Source organism: Artibeus jamaicensis, unplaced genomic scaffold (assembly GCF_021234435.1).
Source record: "Artibeus jamaicensis isolate MK-2021 breed Jamaican fruit bat unplaced genomic scaffold, CSHL_Jam_final contig_589, whole genome shotgun sequence".
In the NCBI taxonomy this organism is placed as follows: domain Eukaryota; kingdom Metazoa; phylum Chordata; class Mammalia; order Chiroptera; family Phyllostomidae; genus Artibeus; species Artibeus jamaicensis.
This window is the reverse complement of record NW_026521896.1, coordinates 2,377,442-2,402,036: the sequence shown is the minus strand read 5'-3', so window position 1 is coordinate 2,402,036 and position 24,595 is coordinate 2,377,442. Positions and strand designations below refer to the sequence as shown.

At 37.8% G+C, this 24,595-nt stretch overlaps 1 protein-coding gene across 3 annotated transcripts; it reads left to right on the top strand.

The window, feature by feature from the left end:
- The first annotated feature begins 1,334 nt into the window (after nt 1-1,334).
- Nucleotides 1,335-22,989, top strand: LOC119046736 (zinc finger protein 420). 3 transcript variants are annotated; one of them, XM_037141859.2, is made up of 5 exons: nt 1,335-1,640; nt 3,057-3,105; nt 6,924-7,012; nt 9,226-9,352; nt 19,852-22,989. In XM_037141859.2, the coding sequence occupies exons 3-5, from the start codon at nt 7,004-7,006 to the stop codon at nt 21,765-21,767; spliced, it is 2,052 nt and encodes a 683-aa protein (XP_036997754.2). In that variant the 5' UTR covers nt 1,335-1,640; nt 3,057-3,105; nt 6,924-7,003; the 3' UTR covers nt 21,768-22,989. The 3 variants fall into 3 exon arrangements, with proteins under 3 accessions (XP_036997754.2, XP_036997755.2, XP_053526536.1); XM_037141860.2 differs by having other exon boundaries at nt 3,054-3,105; XM_053670561.1 differs by lacking the exon at nt 9,226-9,352 and having other exon boundaries at nt 3,054-3,105.
- Nucleotides 22,990-24,595: the final 1,606 nt, after the last annotated feature.

Below are 24,595 nucleotides of genomic sequence, written 5' to 3'. Positions count from 1 at the left end.
GGGCTGTGAGGACATCCTATATGTCTCTCCAATATTCCCATACACTTTGAATTCTGGACACCATTCCAAATCTTTTTTTTGCCCCCCCCCGCCCTTGGCTGCACCCTGTATCACTTTGACCTACTCTAAGTCACTGCGATTTGACCATCCTTATTTCACATAGACATACTGAATTACACGGGTTCATTTATTCAACAATTCTGCTGAACTTGCTATTATAGTCACATTACTGGGAAGAGATCAAAGTATTTGGTATAGGGCCCTGCAAGCCAGAATAAGTTTTATTATTTTTTTTCCTCCTGTTTCCACCATTCCAAGGATGGTGGGATTATAACTCTATATTCTCTATGTTGGAATTTCAAAAAGTTTGTGATTATTTATATTTTTAAAAAAGACCATGAAGTCTTAAAGTGAAAACAAGTTCAGGCTTACCAAAACATACATCCTTAAGTTCCTTTCTCTTTGTGAGCCAAGATTTGCCCATTAGAAAATGGGGACAAGGGTTTGCCCTGGAATTCAGGAAACCTGACTAATGCTGGCCTCTGCTAAAATTCACTCTTCTCAGGTATAAACTTACATTATTACTACGTTAGTCAATGGCCTTTCAACCTTACCAAAGAATGTCCCCCAATAGTAGAAAAGAATGGATGCCTACTTTGTGCGAAAGAATGGATGCCTACTTTTTCCTCCGTGTCAGAGGAAGAAGCAGTTAGCCTAGGACTGGCTTTGAAATAATCTTTCTTTTAAAAAATGTTTATTTTGTAGTCTTCCCCGTAACACAATGTATTTGCTCTGATAGAAAAATCATTTATGTGCCAGATAAATTGATAACCTTTTCTAGATCATCAAATTAGTGTTCACGGAATAACTTGACCACCCATCATTTTTTCACAGTCACACATTGCTCTTTTGTTAGCCAAACTCCTACAGACACTCTGATATGCAGGCACAAGAAAAGCACATTTACATAAACGAACTATCACCAGATAAAACAAACTACAATAGCAGATATCCTTATTCTATCAGACAATCCCACGCACACGTAGAATCACACACGTGTTAACAACCTGCCACTGCCCGACAACATCTCGCGTTGTTTCACACTCATTCACACACTAAAGTGCCAGGAGAGACACAAAAAGGGTCTCATGCTAGTCGCAGCCTCCGGCAGGTCTTTGCCTGACTCCAGCTCCTTCCCCGCACCTGCCGCGAAGGCCAGCCCCACTTTCTCCTTCCCTGGGACCACTCAGTACTCCAGGTCTCAGGCCTCAACTGCCCCGGCAGCGCGCCCCCGACGCCTGCGCACTGCGCGCTGGAGGGCCCTCCCAGAAATCGCCGGCGCAGCCCGGTGCGCGAGTAGGTTCTGGCGCGGGGGTCCAGGAGACCCCTGCTAGGTGGACTGTGTCTCCCTGTGTCTTGGCTGGCTCACTACAGCCTCCCTGCCTTGGACTACATTTCCCAGAGCCACCGGGTTCCAACGCGACTTCGTTTCCGTTTGTTCGCGCGATCTGGGGGCCTCGCGCGTGGGGAGAGCTGTATCCGTGGAGGAGCTAGGGCTAGCTCTGGTGAGGCCCGTGAAGCCGAATCTACCTGGAACCCGAGCGCCAGACTCTGGACCCCGAACGGCACCTTCTGGAGAGGTGGGCGGAAAAGCTCGAAGGAAGCCGCTGGAAGTGCACGTGTGGCGGCACCTCCTCCGGATTTGTATTGTGCGACAAGCCAGACTGATTTTGGTGACTGTATAGGTTAGGAGGCTTGTGCGACTGTGGTTTTGTGTTCAGGTGTTTGTGTGAATGTGAGTTTTTTGTGACTATGAGGGTGTGATAATACTTCTGTGACTGGGGTTGCTTGTGACTGAGGTGCGCGACGGTGCTGTTGTGACTGGGTGCACTTTAAGGTTGTGTATGTGATTGTATCGTGTATTTTACTGCATTTTGCCTGAGATTTTGAGATGTTATAAGTGTCTCTGTGACAGTGTTCGTGTCGGCTTGTTTCATCTATTTGGTAGTTTGTGTTTGACTATCTGATTGGATGACTCAGTGTGCTATGTTGGGGGGAGTGTATGTGCCTGTGCCGTTTTCGTGACTATGAAGAAAGTAAAAGTGCTGCTATTAAACGGCGTTTTGGGCCGTTGTGTGCTCCTGGCAGGGTAGTTGTGTGTGCTTCAGGAGGGTTGTGTGTGTGCTCTGTGTGTGATTGGATTTTGTTTAAGACTAGGTGGCCTGACTGTAGCATTAGCGTGGTGAATGTGACTCTGGTGGTGTGACTAGGGAAATGTCATTGTGTCCCTTTGTGTCGTCATTTGTATATTTTATAGTCTGTGTCCTTATGAGAGTTTTGTGGAGTACAGAAGTAAAATTGTTGGGATGTTAATGGGGTTCATTCCAGGATAGAATCTGCCTATGGATCATGAGACCCATCTGGCTGTGTCCTCTACTGAGAGAGGACTCGACTTCTTTCCCTTCTTGCCAGAGCGACTACCCTCCCTCTTTCCCTCATTCACACATGGCCTGTTATTGATTGCTTTATGTCTGTATCCATCATTAGTTCACCCTAGGGTTGTAGTTGAAGGTTCCCTGCTGTTTTCTGGTGCTCTCTTAAGGACATTTGATGCAGGAAGGAAGTCAGAAATTTGAGCCCATGAATGAAGAATACATGAGTTGTTTCTAAGCCACAGGCCTGGTTTTGAGATGAAAATGTTAGAGCTGATAGCACCTTCAAGAAAGACCACTTGTAAATGTAATAGGATTTCAGGAGTGGGAATGCTTTTGCAGAATGTGCTGTAAGAGGCAAGCTGCCCACTTAAGAACCTGTAACACACCCCTGTAGGGGGGTCTGTAGTGGTCAACTTGGCATCCAGAAGTAAATTCTAGCCCAAGACAGCTGTGATTTTCTTTCTGAAACAAAAAGTGAAGAACTGTTCTAGTCTCCTTTTGACCTCCCTCTATGTTAAATGAGGGGTAGATTGGGGAGTGGGAGACAGAAGAGAGTGTGTTCTAATTTAGAATATACCTTAAGAAAGGCCTAATAATTCCATTTACTTTTCCTGACAGTAGAGCCCAGAGGAGGAAAAAATGGCTGTGATGCATTGGAAAGCAAACCATGGTGAGTAGATGTTTCCTCTTTGTTTGCTGAACTGCCTTTGTTTGTTTCAGGACATAGGAATCTTTGTTTGCTTTTTGAAATTTCCTAGCTAAGCCTTTGCGAATAATAGGGGAGGGGCAGTTTTCTGTAGATTGGGAGCAAGGATGGTGTGCAGTTAATTGTGATAGATAGTTGTTAAATTGAGGAAGAATGGATCTGAGATTCATAAATGTAAAAAGGATTCAATATTATGTTATTTCTTACATAGCAATTTTTCACCATATAAATTCACCGTAGGATTTTTTATTCACTATATAAATACAGAAAAACGATCTTCCTAGAGTTTAGTAGGATATAATTGACTAAGGATCTGTAATCAAATTACTGTGTTTTAAAATTCACCTAAAAATAACATCTCTCATATTGTTAAGCCACCCACCTGAGAGGCAGAGCTAGGCTCATTTGTTTCATGTTGCTTTTACTTTTAGAAATTGTTCCCTACCCCTTGATTGAATTTTATTTTAAAAGTACCTAAAATATTTACATATTTCCAAATTCTAAACTACAGAACAAGAAGAATTCAGAGATGTCTGGTATTCATTCCTATCCTATCAACCCTGTTTCCTTCTTCCAAATATAGATAACTACCTATAATTATCTTTGCTTTATTCTTCTCTTTGGTTTATGTGTTTGTATGTATATGTATATATATTTTTTTACTATCTCATTCTTAATTAAAAGGGAGGGTCCTACGTACGCTGTTCAGCATCTTCCTTTTTTTCCTCACACATTAATGTATCCTAGAAATCATTCAAAAACGGCCTGCAGAAATCTTCCACATTCTTTTTTTTTTTTTTAAGATTTTATTTATTTATCTTTTAGAGGGAAAGGGAAGGAGAGAGGGAGAGAAACATCAATGTATGGTTGCCTTTCCCCTGGGTGTAACGGGGTCCTTCTTTTATAGGGATATTTTGTGTGGGTGTGATAGTTTATTTTGCCAATCTCCTGTGGGGAGGCATTTGGGTTTTTTCCCAGTATTTTGTCATTACATAATGCATCAATCAATAATTGTCTATATAGTTTCTATTTATTTAGGTTTCTTTATGGGACAAATGTCTAGAAATAGCCTACTTTTAGTTTATTTTAATGCTTTTGACATAAATTCTACTTGAATTGCAATGCTAATGATAAAATTGGCGCATTTCCTCATTTTCTTCCCTCTTTATCTTTTTCTCCATACCCAACTTTAGAAAAACAACTTAGTGTTTATATTGTTAAATATTATTATTATTAGTTTTAGTTTTTTTCAGGCTTAGTTAAATCTTTCAGGCTTCAAGGCCCAGGCTGAGGAACCTGGGCTGATACATACTCTGTTTGGCCCAGGGTGTCAGCAGGGGGCATGAAGGACCCTCCAGGTGATGCATATGAGGCCCATTCTAGGCAGAGGCAGAGGCAGATGCTGGGCTGGAAAGGGGGCTTGGGCAACTTTTTTTGGTGCTGATGGTCCAGGCCTCTTTTATTTGTTTTTTATAATAATTTTTTAATTTTCTTATTATACTAGACATACAATATAAGTCTATTTTGTCTTATATTAATACAGGTACACAAGCTTTCTTATACTTAGTATTTGTGTGGTGTATCTTTCTCCACTATTTTACTTTCAGCTTATCAGTGCCTATATATCTAAAGTCTGTTTCTTGTAAAGAGCATATAGCTAGACTTTCTTACCTTGTTTTGATGTTGTGTCTTTATTGGAATGGTGTTGGACTATTAATCTTTAAGGTAATTGCAGTATAGTTGAAGCCCTGTGAGGGATGAGAGCATCCATATATGTCTCTTCAGGAGAGCTTGGTGCTTTTTAGATTTTTATTATAATTTCAGTTAAATTTCTTTTGCTTATAATTTTCAGCTAAAAATCTGTGATGAATTTAAAAGGAATTACGATTTTTAATCTCATCTGAATTATTTTTGTTTGTTAGAATGGACGCAATTATCTATTGCACCTTCCTAATATATAGAGGAAGTGGAATTTCTAATTAAATATCTATTGAGTTCCTATATCAGTGATTCTGTGTAGGAGCAGTGACTTTTCCTGGGGAATGTTTTAGAAATATATCTGAGTGCTTTTAAGTATTGTAACAACTGGGTGAAGGCTTCTAGCTTTTGAAAAACTAAAGTAAGACATGGATCTAGATCACAAGTTAGACAGCTTTTCTATAAGGGAATAAACGATAAATAATTTAGGATTTTTGAGTCATTCAGTTTTTCTTCCTACTCTTTAGCTATTCCATACTAGTGTGAAAGAAGACAGTATATAAACAAATGACTGTAGATGTGTTCCAGTACAGCTTCATTTACAAAAATAGTTGGTGGGCCAAATTCTAATCTAGATGTCCTGCAGTGCATAACAAAGAATTGTTCTATTACCTACAAAATGAGGATCATACCTGAGGGGGAAAAATGTGTTTCCAATTATGAGGGTCTAGAACCTTTTACATAAAGCATTTTTGCATGATTTATTTCAAATTTCTACATTCATTTTAGCATTATTGATGGTTTTACTATTAGTTAAATCTTTCAGGAATGCTAGATTATTTGAGAAAGATGGACTTGTTTTATTCAGAAATTCACTGAGACTCTTTAAAACAATAAAAAGCTTTGGCACTAATGGCAACACCGCTTATGACATTTGACTTGTGAATACTACATACTTGTAGAAGCCTCCATTTGTAGATAATGAATTTCATTTATTCCACAACACAGATTTGTATATACACACACATACATACATGTATAAATATAGCCTTTATTTCAAAATGTCAAATATAAGTAAAAATATGTCAACAGTACTTAGTTGAATATTGTCATCTTATAAATCTAAATTTGTCCATTTTAGGTAGTTGTAAGCATTTAATTATTTATGCCTTTTACTGTAGTGGTTTGATTTGTGACAGCATGGATGGAACTGGAGAGCATTATGCTAAGTGAAATAAGCCAGGCGGGGAATAGTCCTGGCTCATGTAGCTCAGTGGATTGAGCGCGGGCCTGCAAACCAGAGGATAGGGGTTCAGTTCCCAGTCAGGGCACATGCCTGGGTTGTAGGCCAGTACCCAGCAGGGGACCCACGAGAGGCAACCATACATTGATACTTCTCTCCCTCTCTCCTTCCCTTCCCCTCTAAAGATAAATAAATACAATCTTAAAAAAAAAAAAGCCAGGTGGTGAAAGACAAATACCATATGATCCCACCATTAATAGGAACCTAATCAACAAAACGAACAAGCAAGCAAGGTATAGCCAAAGACACTGACATTGAGAACAGGCAGACAGTGACCAGAGGGGAGAGGGGAGGGGATAATGGGGGGAAAGGGTGAAACATTTACAGGAACAATTATAAGGGACATATGGACAATAACAAGGCGGGTGGAAACAGGGGAGGGAGGTGGTGGTGAGGAGGTGGTGAGGGGAAAAGGTAGAAAACTACTTGAGCAACAATTTAAAAAATAAAATTAAAATAAAAAAGTTTGTATTTAAAGAAATATATATTGAAATATAATAATTGGTCATTATCTCTATTTTTGGTATAATATGTAAATGGATAACTATAAGTTTTATTTCAGAAGTGATAGAGAAGATTTTGTAAATATTTTCTTTTTGAATACAGAGAGCACTGAGTTTGGCAGGGTTAAGAACCACCACCTATATTCCCCCTATATAGCGTGTATTTTGGGAATGGGAGCAAGAGACAGGAAGAGGAGGGCAACAAAGGTAATTCTAACTTAATTCTTTTGGTGCTTTGTGAAAAGCATGATCTCATGGTTCTGTTTTCTTCGTTCTAGCACTGCCTTTTCCAGACACTGTGCTTCTCCAAGATAGGAATCCAGGAGAGGATTGATCATTTCTTATAGATCTAAAAATCATGGCTCAGGTAAATGGGGTTTTCTCCTGTCCTCTTTAAAATATTTTATTTATTTAATTTTAGAGAGAAGGGAAGGGAAGGAGAAAGAGTGGGAGAGAAACATTAATGTGTGGTTGCCTTTCATGTGTCCCCTACTGGGGACCTGGCCTGCAATCCAGGCATATGCCCTGACTGGGAATCGAACCGGTGACCCTTTGCTTCACAGGCCTGTGCTCGATCCACTGAGCTACACCAGCCAGGGCTTCTCCTGTCCTCTTTAAATAGCCACTTTTTTATAGGGTATGTCCATGTTTACATTCCTTATTCCTGAAACTAGTTGACCCCCAGTCAGGGATGAGCTCCTCAGTTTATTACATTCTTTTAACTGATAGTGTCTTCTCTACCTGTGTCTTTCTAATCCAACCTATATTCACATACAAAGCTGTTGAAAAATCAGTTGAGAGTCTGAGAGCTCCCTTGTAGGTAACTAACTGCTTTTCTCTTGCAGCCTTTAGGATTCTCTGTCTTTTACCTTTGGCATTTTAATTATGATGTGTCTTGGAGTGGGCCTCTTTGGATTCATCTTCTCTGGGACTCTTCTGTGCTTCCTGGACTCGTGTGTCTTTTTTGTCTTTTCTACCAGGTTAGGGAAGTTTTCAGTCATTGTTTTTTCAACTAGGTTTTCAATCCCTTGCTCTCTCTCTTCTCCTTGTATGCCTGTGGTACAAATGTTGATATGCTTGATGTTATCCCAGAGGTCCCTTAAATTATCCTCATTTTTTGGGTTATTTTTAGCTACTCTAATTGGGTATTTTCTGCTATCTTGTCTTCCAAATTGCTAATTTGATCCTCTGCTTCATCTAACCTGCTATTGATTTTTTCTAGTATATTCCTCATTTCAGTTATTGTATTCTTCATTTCTAACTAGTTCTTTTTTATGGATTCTGTATTTTTTTATGCTGTTGAATTTCTCACTAAGTTCCCTGAGGATGCTATAATTGGTTTTGAACTGTGTATCTGGTAGTTTGATTTCCTTTATTTTATTTAGTTCTGTTTCTAGAGATTTCTCCTTTTCTTTCAGTTGGGATATGTTTATTTTTCTCCACATTTTGGCTGCCTCTGTGTTTGTTTCTATGTGTTAGGTAGGTCTACTATATCTCCCAGTCTTGGTAGGATAACCTTATGTTAGAGGGGCCCTGTTGCATCCAGTGAAGCAGCCTTTCCTGTCACTTGAGCTGGGAACTCCATGTGTGCCCCCTGTGTGGGCTGTGTGCACCCTCCTATTGTATTTGAGCTTGGATTGCTATTAGTACATCAGTGGGAAGGGTTGACTGGGCACAACTACAGTGGAGGAACTGCAGTGCCGAAGTTGACCCCATGGTCCAGAACTCACTTCAGCTAGGTACTGGTGCCCTCCATGTCTGCCCCTTGAGTGTGTTGCTTGTAGAGGTGGTTGGGTGGTACTTTGGTATAGTCTGAAGATGGCTACTGCGGGGTGTGGGCTCTGGGGCCTTCCGGATGGTACAGACGAAGGCCAGCTGTCTGTGTCTTTTCTGGGACCACCTGGAGTGAACTGCAAAGTGATCTGCAATTGGCTGTTATTTGGCCTGTGCTTGGAGGTATCCAGGAGAAGCCAAGTTGTAGACAATTCTAGCTACTGCTAGTGCCAGGTCTGGGATCACTTAGAAGAGATACGTGGCATTCAGAGGCCAGATGGTGCTCGTTTGGGGTTGTGAACCTTTGAAGGAATTTAGGAAAGTATAGCATGAGCCAAGACAGGCCATTTGTATGGAAAAGCCAGTGAAAGCAGCTTGGGTACCCCTGCAGTTTGGGTGGGATAGGGGTCTCAGGGACTCTTATTTCTTAAATAATGGATAAGAAAGGGAAACTCATTTTTTGGGAATGTGTGATGTACAAGACACGTAGTATACAAGGCACTTCTGTCTTCTATTAATTTTTATTGGAATATTGTATTTTAAAATTAATTTTAATTCATTAACTTTATTAATTCCCAGGCTTTGTGTGTAATGAGATGATCTAGATTCAGGAAATGTCAGCAACAGGATAAAAAGGCACATGTTGTCACTTCTGAAGTACTGATTTTTGTAGTGTCTTGTCCATGTCAGAGGCTTAGCATGTATGCTCTGTTACCTTACTGGTTAAGAGCTCCCTATCATCTCCCCCTCCATTGAAAGTACATTTTTTTTTTATTTCCACTACTAGTATTATGTTTGTTGTTTCAGAGATTGGTGATGTTCAGGGATGTTGTCATTGACTTCTCTCAAGAAGAGTGGGAATGCCTGGACTTTGCTCAAAGGCATTTGTACAGAGATGTGATGTTGGAGAACTATAGTAACTTGATGTCACTAGGTAAGGATATCTACTTTGTAGTATTTTAGGTTCTCTTTTTGGAATGGCTGCCTTAACTGATGTTATTTCAAGGTTGTTTTTAAGTAATTAACTGAATTTCTTCTCAAAGTAATGGTTTTAAATTACTGGGAATAGACATAGTTTCTTCATAAGGCACATTATCTTGTCCACCCTTCATATATAATTACCTATTTTCCTATCTTCTTTGATGGTCAAGGGGCTAGGTTTTAACTCTGGGACATTTATAATATTGTAAGAAAAGGCAGACTATGCATTGTTAACATTTAGGTCTGCTAAAAGAGCTCACATTTTTAAAAAATAGATATAGGTGGGCACTTAGGCTGTCTCCAGCACTTTTGAGTTGGTGTTTCCAGATTCTTAGGGTCTAATCCTAGCAGTGGGATCACTGGATTAAAAGGCAGTTCCATCTTTAGTTTTTTTAGGAAACTCCATGCTGTTTTCCACAGTGGCTGCAGCAGTCTGCATTCCCACCAACAGTGCATGAGGGTTCCCTTTTCTCCACATCCTTGCTGACACTCATTGTTGATTTGTTTATGATGGCCATTCTTACTGTTGTGGAGTGGTATCTCATTGTGGTTTTATTTGCATCTCTGATGGTTAGTGATGTTGAACATCCTTTCATATGTCTATATGCCCACTGTATGTCCTCCTTGGAGAAGTGGCTGTTGAGGTCCTTTGCCCATTTTATAATTGGGTTGTTCTGTCCTCCTGGTGTTGAGCCATATGAATTCTTTATATATTTTGGAGACTAAACCCTTGTCCAAGGTACATTGGTAAATATGCTATCCTATATAATTGGTTCCCTTTTCTTTTGATGCTGTTTTCTTTAGCCATGCAGAAGCTTTTTAATTTGATGTAGTCCCATAAATGAGTGAATCAGAAACTGGTTACATATACACAATGGAATACTACACAGCAGAAAGAATTGTTGTTAAGAATTCTTCATACATTCTAGATATTAAGCCCTTATATGTGGCTTACTGATACTTCTCCCATTCCATAGCTTCTCTTTTAACATTCTTTTCTTTTTTAACACCCATTTCTTTTTTTTTTTTTTTTTACTTTTTATTAGTTATTTTTCAAGTACAGTTTTTTTATTAATCCCACCCCAGCCCACCCCTCCCACATGCACTCCACCTCCCTCCCATTTCCACCCCCCTTAGTTCTTGTCCCTGTGTCCTTCATATTTGTTCCTCCAAATCCCTCCCCCTATTTCCCCCTTAAATTCCCTTCCCTCTCCCCTCTGGTCACTGTCCCCTTGTCCTCTATTTCAGTGTCTCTGTTTTTATTCTGCTTGCTTGTTTGTTTTGTTGTTTAGCTTCCTGTTAAAGGTGAGATCATATGGTATTTGTCTTTCAACTCCTGGCCTATTTCACTCAGCATAATGCTTTCCAGTTCCATCCATGTTGTTGCAAAGGGTAGTAGCTCTTTCTCTCTGCTGCATAGAATTCCATTGTGTATATGTACCACAATTTTTTTATCCATTCATTTACTGACGGGCACCCAGGTTGCTTCCAACTCTTGGCTATTGTAAATTGTGCTGCTATGAACATTGTGGTGCCCTCCAGCTTTGTTCTTTATTTCAGGATTGCTTTGGCTAATCTGGATCTTTTGTGGTTCCATATGAATTTGAGCATATTTTGTTGTGTTTCTGTGGGCATATTTCTGTGTTTCTGAAGCATATTTCTGTTTAATGCCATTGGGATTGCATTAAAGCTGTATATTGCTTTAGATAATAATGCCATTTTAACAGTGTTACAATCCATGAACACAGAATATCTTTTCATTTGTGTGTGTGTTTTAAGTTTCTTTCAGCAATATCTTGTAGTTTTGAGTGTACTGGTCCTTCATGTCTTTTGCTAACATTTTTTTCTGAGGTATTTTATTCTTTTTGTTGCAATTTTAAATGGAACTCTATTTCTTTTTCTGGTATTATATTCTTAGTATATAGGAACAGAAGAGATTTTGTACATTGATTTTGTAATTTGAAACTCTTACTGTATTTGCTTATTGCTTCTAAGTTTTTTGGTGGGGACTTTAGTGTTGTCTATACATAGAATCATATTGTCTGCACATAGTGGCAGTTTTATGTTTTGTTCCCAATTTGGATGCCTTTTAGTGTATTCTTTTGCCCAGTTGCTCTGGATAGGCCTCCCATTACTATGCTGAATAACACTGGTGAGAGTGGACATCCTTGTCTTGTTCGTGATCTTAGAGGATATGCTTTTAGTTTTTTACCATTGAGTATGTTAGCTGAGGGTTTGTCATAAATGACCTTTGTAATGTTACAGTAACTTCTATACTCATTTTATTGAGTTTAAATTATAAATGGATGCAATAGCTTGTCAAATGTTTTTTTCTGTCTTTAAGATTTTGTTTATTTTTAAAGAAAGAGGAAGGGAGGGAGAAACATTGCTGTGTCAGAGAAACATTGATCTGTTGCCTCTTGAAAACCCCAGCAGGGGACCTGGCCCACAACTGAGGTGTGTGCTTTGACCAGGAATAGAAGTGGCTTTGTGGGACAATACCCAAAGCACTGAACCACACTGGTCAGGGCCAAATGCTTTTTCTTCCTCTACTGATACGATGATATCATTTTCATCTTTTATTTTGTTAACGTAATGTATCACATTGATTGATTTGAGGATGGTGAACCAACTGTCTATGCATCCTGGGATGAGTTCCTCCTGAATGTGATGTAGGATCCTTTTACTGTATTGTTCTTTTCCATTTGTTTAAGATTTTTGCATTTATGTTCATCAGTGATATTGGCATGCAGTTTATTTTTGTATGTATGGTTGTTGTCTGGTTTTGGTATAAGGGTACTGTTGGCCTTGTAAAACATTTTAGGAAGTATTCCCTCTTCAAAATTTTGAAAAATATTAGAAAGGATTATTAAGTGTTCTTTGAGTTTGTTAGGATTCACCAATAAAGCCATATGGTCCTGGACTTTTGGTTTCGAGGGAAGTTTTTGATTAGTTTCAGTTTCCTTGCTGGTGGTTGGTCTATTTAGGTTTTTACATTCTTCATAATGCAGCCTCAGGATGTTGTATACTTCTATGAATTTGTCGCTTCTTTGAGGTTGTGGAATTTAGTGGGGTGTAGCCTTTCATAGTATTCTTGTGTATGGTCCTTTGTATTTCAGTGGTGTTTGTTGTAACCTATCTATCGTTTCTGATTTTATTTTTGTTTTTGGTAGAAGAGCTCTCTTGTAATGCAGGTCTTATTGTGGCAAATGCTCTCAGCTTTTGCTTGTCTGGGAAATCTTTTATTTCTCCTTCATGTGTAAAGGATGACTTTGCTGGATATATTGTGTTTGTCTGATGGCTTCTCTTTAAGAGAAAATTGCAGTATTTTGAATATTTCTTTTCATTCTCTCTTGACTTGCAATGTTGGAAATCGAAAATCTGATGATACTCTAATGGACTTTCCTTGGTAAGTTACAGTCTTTCTTCCCCTGGCTACTTTGAGAATTCTTTGTCATTAATTTCTGACAATTTGAATAATACGTGTCTTAGAGAAGAACCTTTTGTGTTGATATAATTAGGTGGTCTGTTAGCTTCCCTTATTTTAAAGTCCAGTACTTTCCATAGGCTTAGGAATTTATCATCAATATTGTTTTTTGGAGTAAGCTCTCTGTTCCCTTCTTCCTCTTTTCTTCTTATACCCACTATTTTTATATTGTTCTTTTAATGCAGTCAGATAGTTGTCATAGAGCTTTAAAATTTTTTTATAATTCTTTGTCTCTCTTCTTCCTTGGTCATTTATAGTTTCCCATCTTGAGCTTGCTAATTCTCACTTCTTGTTTTCTCTATTTCTAATGCTCTCTCATGTATTCCTCATCTCGTTTATTGACTTATTTAATGCTCCAGAACTAGTTTCTTTTTTATAGTTTCAGTATCTTTGGTAAAGTACTCTTTTTGTTTGTTAATTATATTCCTGAGCTCATTGAACAGCTTTTCTGAGTTTTCTTGTATCTCACTGAGTTTCTTCATAGCTGCCATCTTGAATTATCTGTCATTTAAATCACATTCTTCCATGGCTGAGTTTGATTACTGAAGACTTTTTATTTTGTTTTTGATGCTCCCAGATTACTTTGGTTTTTTGTGGTATTTAGTGGACTGTGTCTGTGTCTGCACATCTGAGGTAGTTTAAATATTGTTTTACTCTACATTTTAGCAGGTTGATAGGTAGGGTGCTTTTTCTTGTTTTCCAATAGATGGTGCTATAGCACAGATTTTTGTTTTCTATCACCTGTACTTTTTACACCTCTTGGATTATGGTGGAGTAACATTGCTTTAGTTACGGAAAATGCCATGTAACCACCAGTTTGGTGGGAGGCTTGCCTCGGTTACAGGACACCATTACGTGGAGGAATGTGGTGAATGGTTTTGTGAGCTCACAGCACTACTTCCTTTTTAATAATGGCCACTGACCCCACAGTGTTTTTGGAGATGTCTGCAATGCCTGTAGTGGCTTTGCCAGGATTGGCTGGAGTGGTTCTGCCATGATTGTATTGTCCTTCCTCCCATTCTGCCTCCTCTCCTCACTCCAATGTGCCCATGTTCAGAGGTACTGATATGTGGATCTTTCCGGTGTGTGGGTTTGTTGAGCAGGAGAGCCTTTGTTAAGCTATACCGTCTGATTTGTAAATTTAAGGGGAGTAACCAAATAACATTTTTTAAGTTTTGAAAAATAAATGTAAAGCAACCTTTTCTTTCCTTCTCTTCTTTACTTATCTGTATCCAAAGACTCCCTCAACCTCATCAAATCCCATGCTTTAAATGTCATGTGTATGTTGCTGACTCCCAAATTTACATATCTAATCCAAATATCTTTTCAGAACTTTATATTTGAACATATACCTGTCTATTCAACATCTTTTTTATATCAAATAATTCAAAACCAAACTCTTGATACTCTCTCCCAAACCTGCTTCTCTATAAATGGGTTAAGGGAGGTCTGTAAGGGAGTTAAGTTCACAAGTTAGGGCTCTTCCTCTGCCAGCAATGGCTGTTGGCAGTGCTGTACTCTATTGGGTGTATCCGTTTTCTACCAAGCTCTGCCATTATGGGTAGAACAAGAAAGGCAAATTAATCATTTTAGGGCTCCCCGCTCCTGCCAGCAATGGTTATTGCCTTGCCACCACCACTGTGCTGTTTAAGCTTCTCAGCCACATCTGCTGGGCTCTGCAGTGATGGGGGGCGGGGCAGGCGATTTTTTTTTCCTAAAGGTGACTGCATTTGCCCCTCTTATGTTCCAGGCCATAGTTTGAGGGCCACAGGGTAACTTCCCCACTGCTCCCACACTCATTGGAGCTGTGGTGGATGACAAACTGCATTTGTGGCCACTGTTTTGTCCTTCCTCCCTGTCCACCTCCTCTAATCATTCTAATATATTCATCTTCAGAGGTACTGATATGTGGATCTTTCAGGTGTGTGGTTTTGTTAAGCAGGGGATCCTTTGTTAGGCTATAGTCGTCTGATTTGTAAATTTAAGGGGAGTAACAAAGGAGTCTCCTCACTCAGCCATGATGCTGCTATCCATCTTCTTTGCTACTTTTTACAACAAAACCTTTCAAAAAGCATTTATCATGCTCCCTACATTCAAGTCTTTCTCCATGCTCTCTTAAGTCTGCTTTAATCATAAATTGCCCCATTACTCCACAAAAATTATTTTATGAAGATCATTAATAACCTTTGTTAAATTAGAAATCACCATTTTACTTTCTCTTCTACTATTTGACATAATTGATCATTCCTTACAACCAAAATATTTCACTTGGCTTCTGAGATTCCACACTTTTCTAATTTTTCTCTTTCCCCATTGGCTGGTTCTTCTTTGTCTCCTTTGCAGTTTCTTCTCATCTATGTGACCTCTAAATTTTGAAGTGCCTCAGGGCTCGATCCTCAAGCTTTCCTTTTCTTTTCTTGTCTGTATCCAAAGACTCCCTCAACCTCATCAAATCCCATAGTTTTAAATGTCATCTATATGTTGCTGACTTCCAAATTTATCTAATCCAAATATTTTTTCAGAACTCTGTATTTGTACATACACCTGTCTACTCAATAGCTTTTTTATGTCAAATTATTCAAAATCAAACTCTTGATACTCTCCCCTGAATCCGCCTCTCTGTAAGCAGCATATTCATTGCTCTAGGTGTTCAGGTAAAACACTTGATTTCCTCGACTTCTCTTTGTCATATTACATGTTCAATCCAATGATATCTCACATCTGACTTTCTCCACCTCTTTCTCCATAATCATCTTTTCTGAGCCATGTGGATTATTTGTGTAGCCTCGTAACTTCTATCTACCCAGCTTTTGTACTTTCCCATTATCTGTTATCTTTTAATTTTAATGAAAATCGGAATGATTCCTTTTTAAACAGAAATCGAATCTTGTCATGCTGCTTTTTATAACCCTCTAATGGCTTCTCATCTCAGAGTAAAAGTCATTTTTTTAAATGGCCAAAACTAAGATTTCTCTTGTCATTTATCTTTGAGACCAGAGGATTTTTTTTTTCATTCATATAAACTCTAGGCCCAATTTTGTGAAGTTTTTTTCTTAATCCCTGACCTATTGTTGGTTCAAAGACTTGTCTCTTGGATTAAAAAAAAGTTATTGTACTTTTTCCATCACCATTTAACCCCTTTATACCCCCATCCCCCTGGAATCACCACACTGTTGTATATGCTCATGAGTCCTTTTTTCCTTCTTGCTCAATTTCTTCACCCCCTAACCCTGCCCCAATAGTTCTCATCCTGCTCTCTATATCTATGAGTGTGTCTCTGTTTTGCTTGTTATTTCAGTTTGTTCATGAGATTTCACATATAAGTGAATCATACTGTATTGCCTTTCTCTGACTGGCTTATTTCACATTTTTAGATCATTTAAGGTAAGCAATTAAAGACTGTAAATGTTCTGAGGTTAGCTATGGTTTTATTTTTTTCTTTTTTAAATTATATTTTATTGATTATGTTACTACAGTTGTCCTAATTTTTTCCTCCTTTACCCTGCACTCCCCACTCCCTCAGGCAATCCCCCCACCATTGTTCATGTCCAGTGGTCATGTGTATAAGTTCTTTGGCTACTTCATTTTGTATACTGTACTTTATGTTCCCATGGCTATTTTGTGACTACTTCTTTGTACTTCTTAATCCCCTTACCTCTTCACCCATTCCCCCACACCTCCCTCCAACCTGGCAGCCATCAAAACGCTCTCTGTATCCATGATTCTGTCTGTGTTCTTCTTGTTTGCTTAGTTTGTTCTTTAGATTTAGATTAGTTTGTTGATACATATGTATTTTTTGCCATTTTATTGTTTTAAAGCGTGTTTACCATTTTAGTTTTTGATTCTCATTTCATTGTGAATCTACTTTCTTTTAAGCTTTGCATATTTTAGAATGTTGTTTGTCATGTTTTATTCAACATTTATTGGTGTTCTTCAGGAAATCTGATGCACTATCTACATCTAAAGTGTATCCACTGTCACAGTCATAATATACAACAGTTCCATCGCACTCTAAATCCCTTCACTGCTGTCCTTTTGTTGTCAACTCCTCCCCCCTCACCAGCCTATGAAAAATTGAGATATTTTCTATCCCTATTGTTTTGTCTTTTTCAGAATGTCATGTAAGTGGAGTCAAAATATATATTCTTGGGGTCTGGTATTTTTCATTTAATAAAATATATTTAAGAATTATCCATATTGTTGTATGAATCAATACTTTGTTTCTGTTTATTGCTGAATGATGGCCCATTGTATGGAAATACCAAAGTTTATTGATTCATTCGCCTTTTGAGTAACATCTGGGTTTTTATTTCTGGACAATTATGAATAAAGCTGCTGTAATCTTTGTTGTATAAATGTTTGGACATGAGTATAAATATCTCTGATTTTGACTGCTAGATTGTATATGAAGTGTGTGGTTAACTTTATAAAAAAAACCCTACCAAACTGTTTCATCATGAGTACAGTTTTTCATTCCCAATAGCCGTGTATGAGACTTTTTGTTCTTTTTTAAAAAATATTTCCACCCAACATCTTTTTTTAACATAAAATTTCTTGAACTTTATTTCTCCAGACTCCTTCTATTACAAGTCAATAATTCCTGTTTTTGTTTTCTCCTTCCTCCCAAACATTATATAAGATTACAGAAATTTTCTTTATGTCTTTGACCTGTTTCAGTGCCTCAGAAATTATAAAGATATTCTTCTTGGATGAACAAATAAATTGGCCTTTGATAAGAAAGTAAATAGGAGAAGATATGAGACAGAGTGTAAAGAAACAAAAGAGACTGTGAAGTAATGATAAATAAATGAAAGCAACTTGCTATCTTGGTTGAAAAGAATAGGGAAAACTAAAGAAGATAACCAAGGCTAGTATCTAAGAAGCATTATGCAAGAGGGAAAGTAATTGATGAGGTATTATACTCTTTTTTTTTTTATTTTTACTTTAGATTTACTATGGATGTACTTTTATTTCCCTTTGTCAGGAGGTATCGAGGAAACCACAGATGAACAGTTTCTAATTAATTTACTGTGAGGGTGAGGAGAGGTTTACTGCAAAGGACAACACAAGAATATGTAGGAGTAATAGACTGTTGGGTATCATTACTGTGGTGGTAGGTACATGACTTCAGCCCTTATAGGGCTGTTTCTTTTATATGTTTTCTCTTGTTTTTAATTATTTTTATACCTTCACATAGTTATTTGTTGAGTGCTATACAGTATAAATAAAAATTACATAATTATTTAGAAGACTTGGATGATTTCATACATCTCAGTGAAGATTTAGGTTTGTTTATGGCAAGCAATTTTGAATTATTTTAATCCAGTTTTCTGGGTTTGAGATCATTCAAATATGATTTAACTTCAGACTCTGTCCAGAGTGGTCTACCGTTTTTCCCTTGTTTTTCATGGTAGCCCTGAGAGTTCCCATTCCAATGTATGGAGAATTAATGTTGGGCCCCATGCTACAGTTATTGTTGCCCAAGCTCTATGAAATAAATGGTTTAAAACACTACCTAGTTTCTCCACTTCTTAATTGCCTTTTCCAGATTGTAAGACTTCCCTCAGGGGACAAGTAGCCACCAAACATTTAGTTTTTTTTTTCTCTGAGTTTTCATATTTTTCAACTTGTAGCCTATTAATTCTTTATTTCAATATTAACTTTTTAATGCTTTCAGTCAAGTGCCTTTTATAGTTTGTCCAATTTGTGTAATTACTCTCATCCGGAAGGTTAGTCTAAATTACTTAGCCTTCTGTTACCAGAAATGGGTGTGTAAGATTCAGGAACTTATATTTAAATTGAAACCTGAAGGATGAGAGTAATTTTGTGTAGAGTATCTCATACAGAGCAGTTCAAAGATGTGGAACCAGCCCTGGCTGGTGTAGCTCAGTGGATTGAGCACAGGCCTGTGAACCAGATAATCTCGGTTCGATTCCCAGTCAGGGCACATACAGGGGTTGCAGGCCGGTTCCCTGCAGGCCAGTTCCCAGCAGGGGATGCACGAAAGGCAACTGTACATTGATGTTTCTCTCCCTCTCTCCCTCCCTTCCCCTCTAAAGATAAATAAATTAAAAAAAAAAGATGTGGAACCAGCTCTAACTAGTTGTAAGTTCAGATTGGATGTGTGACTTTTTTGGAGCCAAAAGAAATCAAGTATGTTTGGAAAATGGCAAAGGAGAAAAGATTCATGGGGAAATCAGATACGTAAGTAGTGACCAGACTGTGAAGGGCTTTGAAGGGCTTTATTAAAGTCATAAAAACCATTTGGATTTTATTCTAAATTTAATTTGAAAGTCATTTAAAGATTCTAGTCAGAGATAGCAAATCATAATCTGAATCTGAATCAGAATCAGTTGGCAGACTGTATTAAAACTAAAGATTTTCATGATCTTTTTCTGACTCACTAGATTCAGATCCAGTTAGTCTGGTGTGTTATCTGGGTGTCTTTGGTTTTAACACACGTCCCAGGTGATTTTGATTCCCACCAAAGTTTGAGACCCACTGACTTAAAAAAAGATTTCTTAATCTCTCTCCTTATCTTCTCAGTAGATTTTTTGTTATTCTCTCATCTCTTATTACATCTCTTATTATCTCATCTCTTTTTTACATGTTAATACATGAGGTCATTCTTAGCTAGTGTTCTTTTCAAATTCCTGGTAGCAACATATTACTGCAACATGAAATTAGTGAATTTTGATTATGCATGTGTATGTTGGAGAGAGAGAAAACTAGAATAGAAAGCAGGGTAGGTATTGCTTTATGAAACTATAAATGTTGCAGACTGTGATGTGAAAAGTAACTAGTATTACTATAGATCATAGTAAGCAATATTTTATACATAATGTAGGCCATATATTTTTCATGGCTATTTCACTATATGTATTTTTCCTATGTAGTCCTTTTCACTATTGAAGTTCTACTTCTGAAATGACAACCAACATTTTTTATTGTTTTTTATCTTTCAGATTTGCCTTCAAGGTGTGCAAGTAAATTCTTATCTCCAAGAAAGGACACTTATGAAACGGAATTATCCCAATGGGAAATGAGTAACAGGCTTGAAAACTATGATCTTAAGGAGTCCAGTTCTAGAGATTATTTGAAATTCAGAGGCACATTGGAAAATCAAAAGAAATATTTCAGTCAAGTAATGATCATATATGAAAAAATGTCCATTTTCAATCAGCATACTTACTTATCTCAATATCCCACATGTCATTTTGAGAAACCCTATAAATGTAAGGAATGTGGGAAGGCCTTTAGACGAGCTTCCCACTTAACTCAACATCAGAGTACTCATACAGGTGAAAAACCCTATGAATGTAAGCAGTGTGGGAAGGCCTTTAGTCGTGATTCACAGCTCAGTCTTCATCAGAGACTTCATACTGGCGAGAAACCCTATGCATGCAAGGAATGTGGGAAGGCCTTTACTCAGAGTTCACAACTTATTTTACATTATAGAATTCATACTGGCGAAAAACCGTATAAGTGTGAACAATGTGGGAAAGCCTTTATTCGTAGTTCACAACTAACTCGACATCAAAAAGTCCATACTGGTGAGAAACCTTATGAATGTAAAGAATGTGGGAAGGCCTTTACTCAGAACTCACAACTTACTCTACACCAGAGACTTCATACTGGCGAAAAACTCTATGAATGTAAAGAATGTAGGAAGGTCTTTACTCAGCTTTCACAGCTTATTCTGCATAAGAGAATTCATACTGGTGAAAAACCCTATCAATGTAAGGAATGTGGGAAAGCTTTTATTTGTGGCTCACAGCTTTCTCAACATCAGAAAATTCATAATGGGGAAAAGCCATATGAATGTAAAGAATGTGGGAAGGCCTTTATTCGTGGCTCATTACTAATGCAACATCAGAGGATTCATACTGGTGAAAAACCCTACAAATGTGAACAGTGTGGGAAGGCCTTTATCCGTGGTTCACAACTTACTCAACACCAGAGAATTCATACCAATGAGAAGCCCTATGAATGTAAGGAATGTGGAAAGACCTTTAGTCATGGTTCACAACTTACACAACATCAGAGAATTCATACTGGTGAAAAACCCTATCAATGTAAGGAATGCGGAAAAGCCTTCAATAGAGGCTCACTCCTTACCCGGCATCAGAGGATTCATACTGGTGAAAAACCCTACGAATGTAAAGAATGTGGAAAGACCTTTAGTCGTGGCTCAGAACTTACTCAACATGAGAGAATTCACACTGGTGAGAAACCCTATGAATGTAAGGAATGTGGAAAGTCCTTTATTCGTGGCTCCCAGCTTACTCAACATCACAGAATTCACACTGGTGAGAAACCTTATGAATGTAAAGAATGTAGAATGGCCTTTACTCAGAGTTCACATCTTTCTCAACATCAAAGACTTCATACAGGTGAGAAGCCCTATGTATGCAATGAATGTGGGAAGGCCTTTGCTCGTGGCTTACTGCTTATACAGCATCAGAGGATTCATACAGGTGAGAAACCTTATCAGTGTAAGGAATGTGGGAAGGCCTTTATCCGTGGTTCACAGCTTACGCAACATCAGCGAATTCACACTGGAGAAAAACCCTATGAATGCAAGGAATGTGGGAAGGCTTTTAGTCATGGTTCTCAACTTACTTTACATCAAAGAATCCATACTGGTGAGAAGCCCTATGAATGCAAAGAATGTAGAAAAGCCTTCACTCAGAGCTCACACCTTTCTCGACATCAGAGAATTCACACTGGTGAGAAACCATATCAGTGTAAGGAATGTGGGAAGGCCTTTACTCGTGGCTCACAACTAACTCAACATCAGAGAATTCATATCAGTGAGAAATCTTTTAAATATAAGGAAAGTGGGATAGACTTTACTCATGGTTCACAAGTTTATATATGAGTTTTTTGACTCTTTGGGATTAATACAGGCAGACTTCTGTGGTCATTAATCCATTATCATTAAAGAATTCTTAAAATTTGAATATGGGGGACTTGCTTCATAAAGCTCAGCATCACTGAATTTATGTAGGGAAAGATAATGATAATGTAATCCGTGTAGAAAAATCTAACATTACTGAAAACCAATTAAACTTCAAATTTTAATAGACAGTAATTTGTTAGTATAGTAAATATAGGAGGGACTTTAGCCATAGCACATCTTGACTATCAGTTGCTTCCCTTCATGACATTGATAATTAACCTCCACTTTTGTTTAATCATTTGTAAGAAAATATACTTCCTTACCAGATTCTTGAAAGTATTGTGTGAGTTATTACATGTAAAGCTTTTAGAACAGTGCCTTAAACATAGCATATCACAAATATTAGCTGTCATTATAGTATTAGATAATTCGCATGAGAGGAGACTTATAATGAATATTGAGAAATCTTTCATTTAACACTTAACCTCAGTTATTTGAGTGGGGGCACTATATGCTATAATAAATGTGAGAAAGCTTTCATTCAGATTTCATCCAGTATACTATAAAAGGAAATTCATACTATACAAAAAAGCACTGTAGATTCAACCAGTGGATAGTTGAAGAGGTGTTAAGTGAATGGTAACAAAGTCCCAAAACTCATAATTTCTACTGTTCCTGACCACAATTTAAGAATATTATTTAGAAAGGAAAAAAAAGGATAACCAAAATAAATCTTTCTACTTGGAACTTTTTTAAAACTTAGATTTACAGCTTTTGATTAAACTAAAAATGAAAACTGACATTACAGACTATTTCCGCAATGAAGAAATGACTCTGTGTCAGAGACTGCTGTTTTTCTGTCCAATATCTATTTTCCTTCTTTACTAACAGAATTCTTGGTTGAAAACCTGTGTCAGATTCCCTTGCAAATCAACAAAGTGGAAGTGGTAATTGTATGAGTATGACATTTAAGAAATCTTTGTTTTTCCTGTCTATTTTTACTCCTTTGTTTACAATGTAGACATTTAATCTGCAGCTCTGGCAGTTTTGTGGGAATTTCGAGAATGGTATTAAGGATGGTGGAGCAGAAGCACAGAACAAATATACACCTCTGCCAGTTTAATGGAACAGCCATAACAACTCTGGTCTTCTTGCTTCCTGTATTTCTTTATATAAAAATGAAAATAAACTTATTTGTTGATGCAGTTGTCATTTTCTTATTAAGGATATAAAATTTTGTAACTGGATGTGGAGTGCTTTGGGCAAAGAAATCTCAAATGTGGCATTGCCTTAGGGCTATGGAGAAAGAATCGACCTATCTCAGACTAGGAAACTGAAGATAGTTTTTATACACAGACATTTGGCCAGACTCCTACTCTCTCACAAAGCATATCTTCTGTCAATCAAGACTGTTACGTTAGAAGAAGTGATGGGAGTGTTTCAGAATGCTTCTTGTTTCATTCAGTAATGTTTTGTAAAAAACTCAAAGTAGGGTTAACTACAAGGACTGCTAACAGATTTAAAACAATATTGTTTTGTTAAGAGATGCATGTGCTCAATCCAGGTTGATGGTAAATTTCAGAACCTTGATCCTTGTTGTATTCAAAAGCCAAACTAGTTGTCTTTAAGCAAAGCCACTTAACAATGATTTAAAGTGGCACCCTAAACAAGAAGTGAGACCATTGGCCATCATTGCAAAGGCAGTGAGTCTATTAGCAAAAAAAAAAAAAAAAAAAAGCTTCCCCCAAACCTACTGTTCTTATTATTACATGTTTGCTGTATTTCAGGCTCTGTCTTAGGTGTTTGGGATTTATCAATGAGCAATTCCAGCAAGAGGTGATAGAATAATACATTGTAGAGTATGTTAGAACATGTTATGGGGGAAAATTCAAAAGTTGAGGGAGATGTGACATTTTAGGCTGCTATATGAAATAGAATGATCAGGGTAAACCATGGAGAAGGAAAGATCTGAGTCAGGATTTGAAGGGGTGAAGGAATAAATCAGTAGTTATCTAAGGGAAGAGCATTCCAGGCAGAGAAAAGGCCCTATAATGAGACAACGGTAGTGTATTTGAGCAACATCACTGAAGATATTGTATATGCTATGGGTGGTTGATAAAGGAGGTCAAAGAAATAATGACCACATCCTGTAAGTTACTGTAAGCATTTTGTATTTCACTGAAGTAAATGTGCAGCTGTTGGAGAGTGTTGAGTAGAGGACATGATCTGACATGTTATTGTGTTTAAAAACAAATAAAACCTAAGTGGCAATGAGCAGGAGGCTATGGCATTAATTCAGATAAATGATGGTAGTGGCTCAGACCAGAGTGGTAACAATGGTGAGAAGTGGTTGGAATCTACAGGTACATGGTAGCTATGATGGAGCAAGCAGTATTTGTGTAGGCGGTAGATGTCAGGTGTGAGAAAAATGCCCAGAGTGAGTTTGACCCAAAAGTTTAGGTACCAAGTAACTGGAAAGATGTTGCTCTCATCAGCTGAGGTGAGGAAAGCTGCAGTTCCATCAGGTTTGTAGGGAAGATTGGAAGTTCAATTCTGCACGTCCTGGGCTTGACATGTCTTCTAGACACAAAATCACAATATTGAATAAGTACTTGGATGATCTAGCTTGTACAGTCAAACCTTGGTTCTTGAATGTCTCTCATCTTGAACCGTTTGGTTCTCAACAAAGTTGTGGGAAAAAACGTCAGCTGTTGAACAGAACTTTGGTTCTTGACCAAACAACCCTTTCATGCTGATACCTGTGGGAAAATGATTGTTTTTTTAAAAATTGCTTCTCAAACTGCATT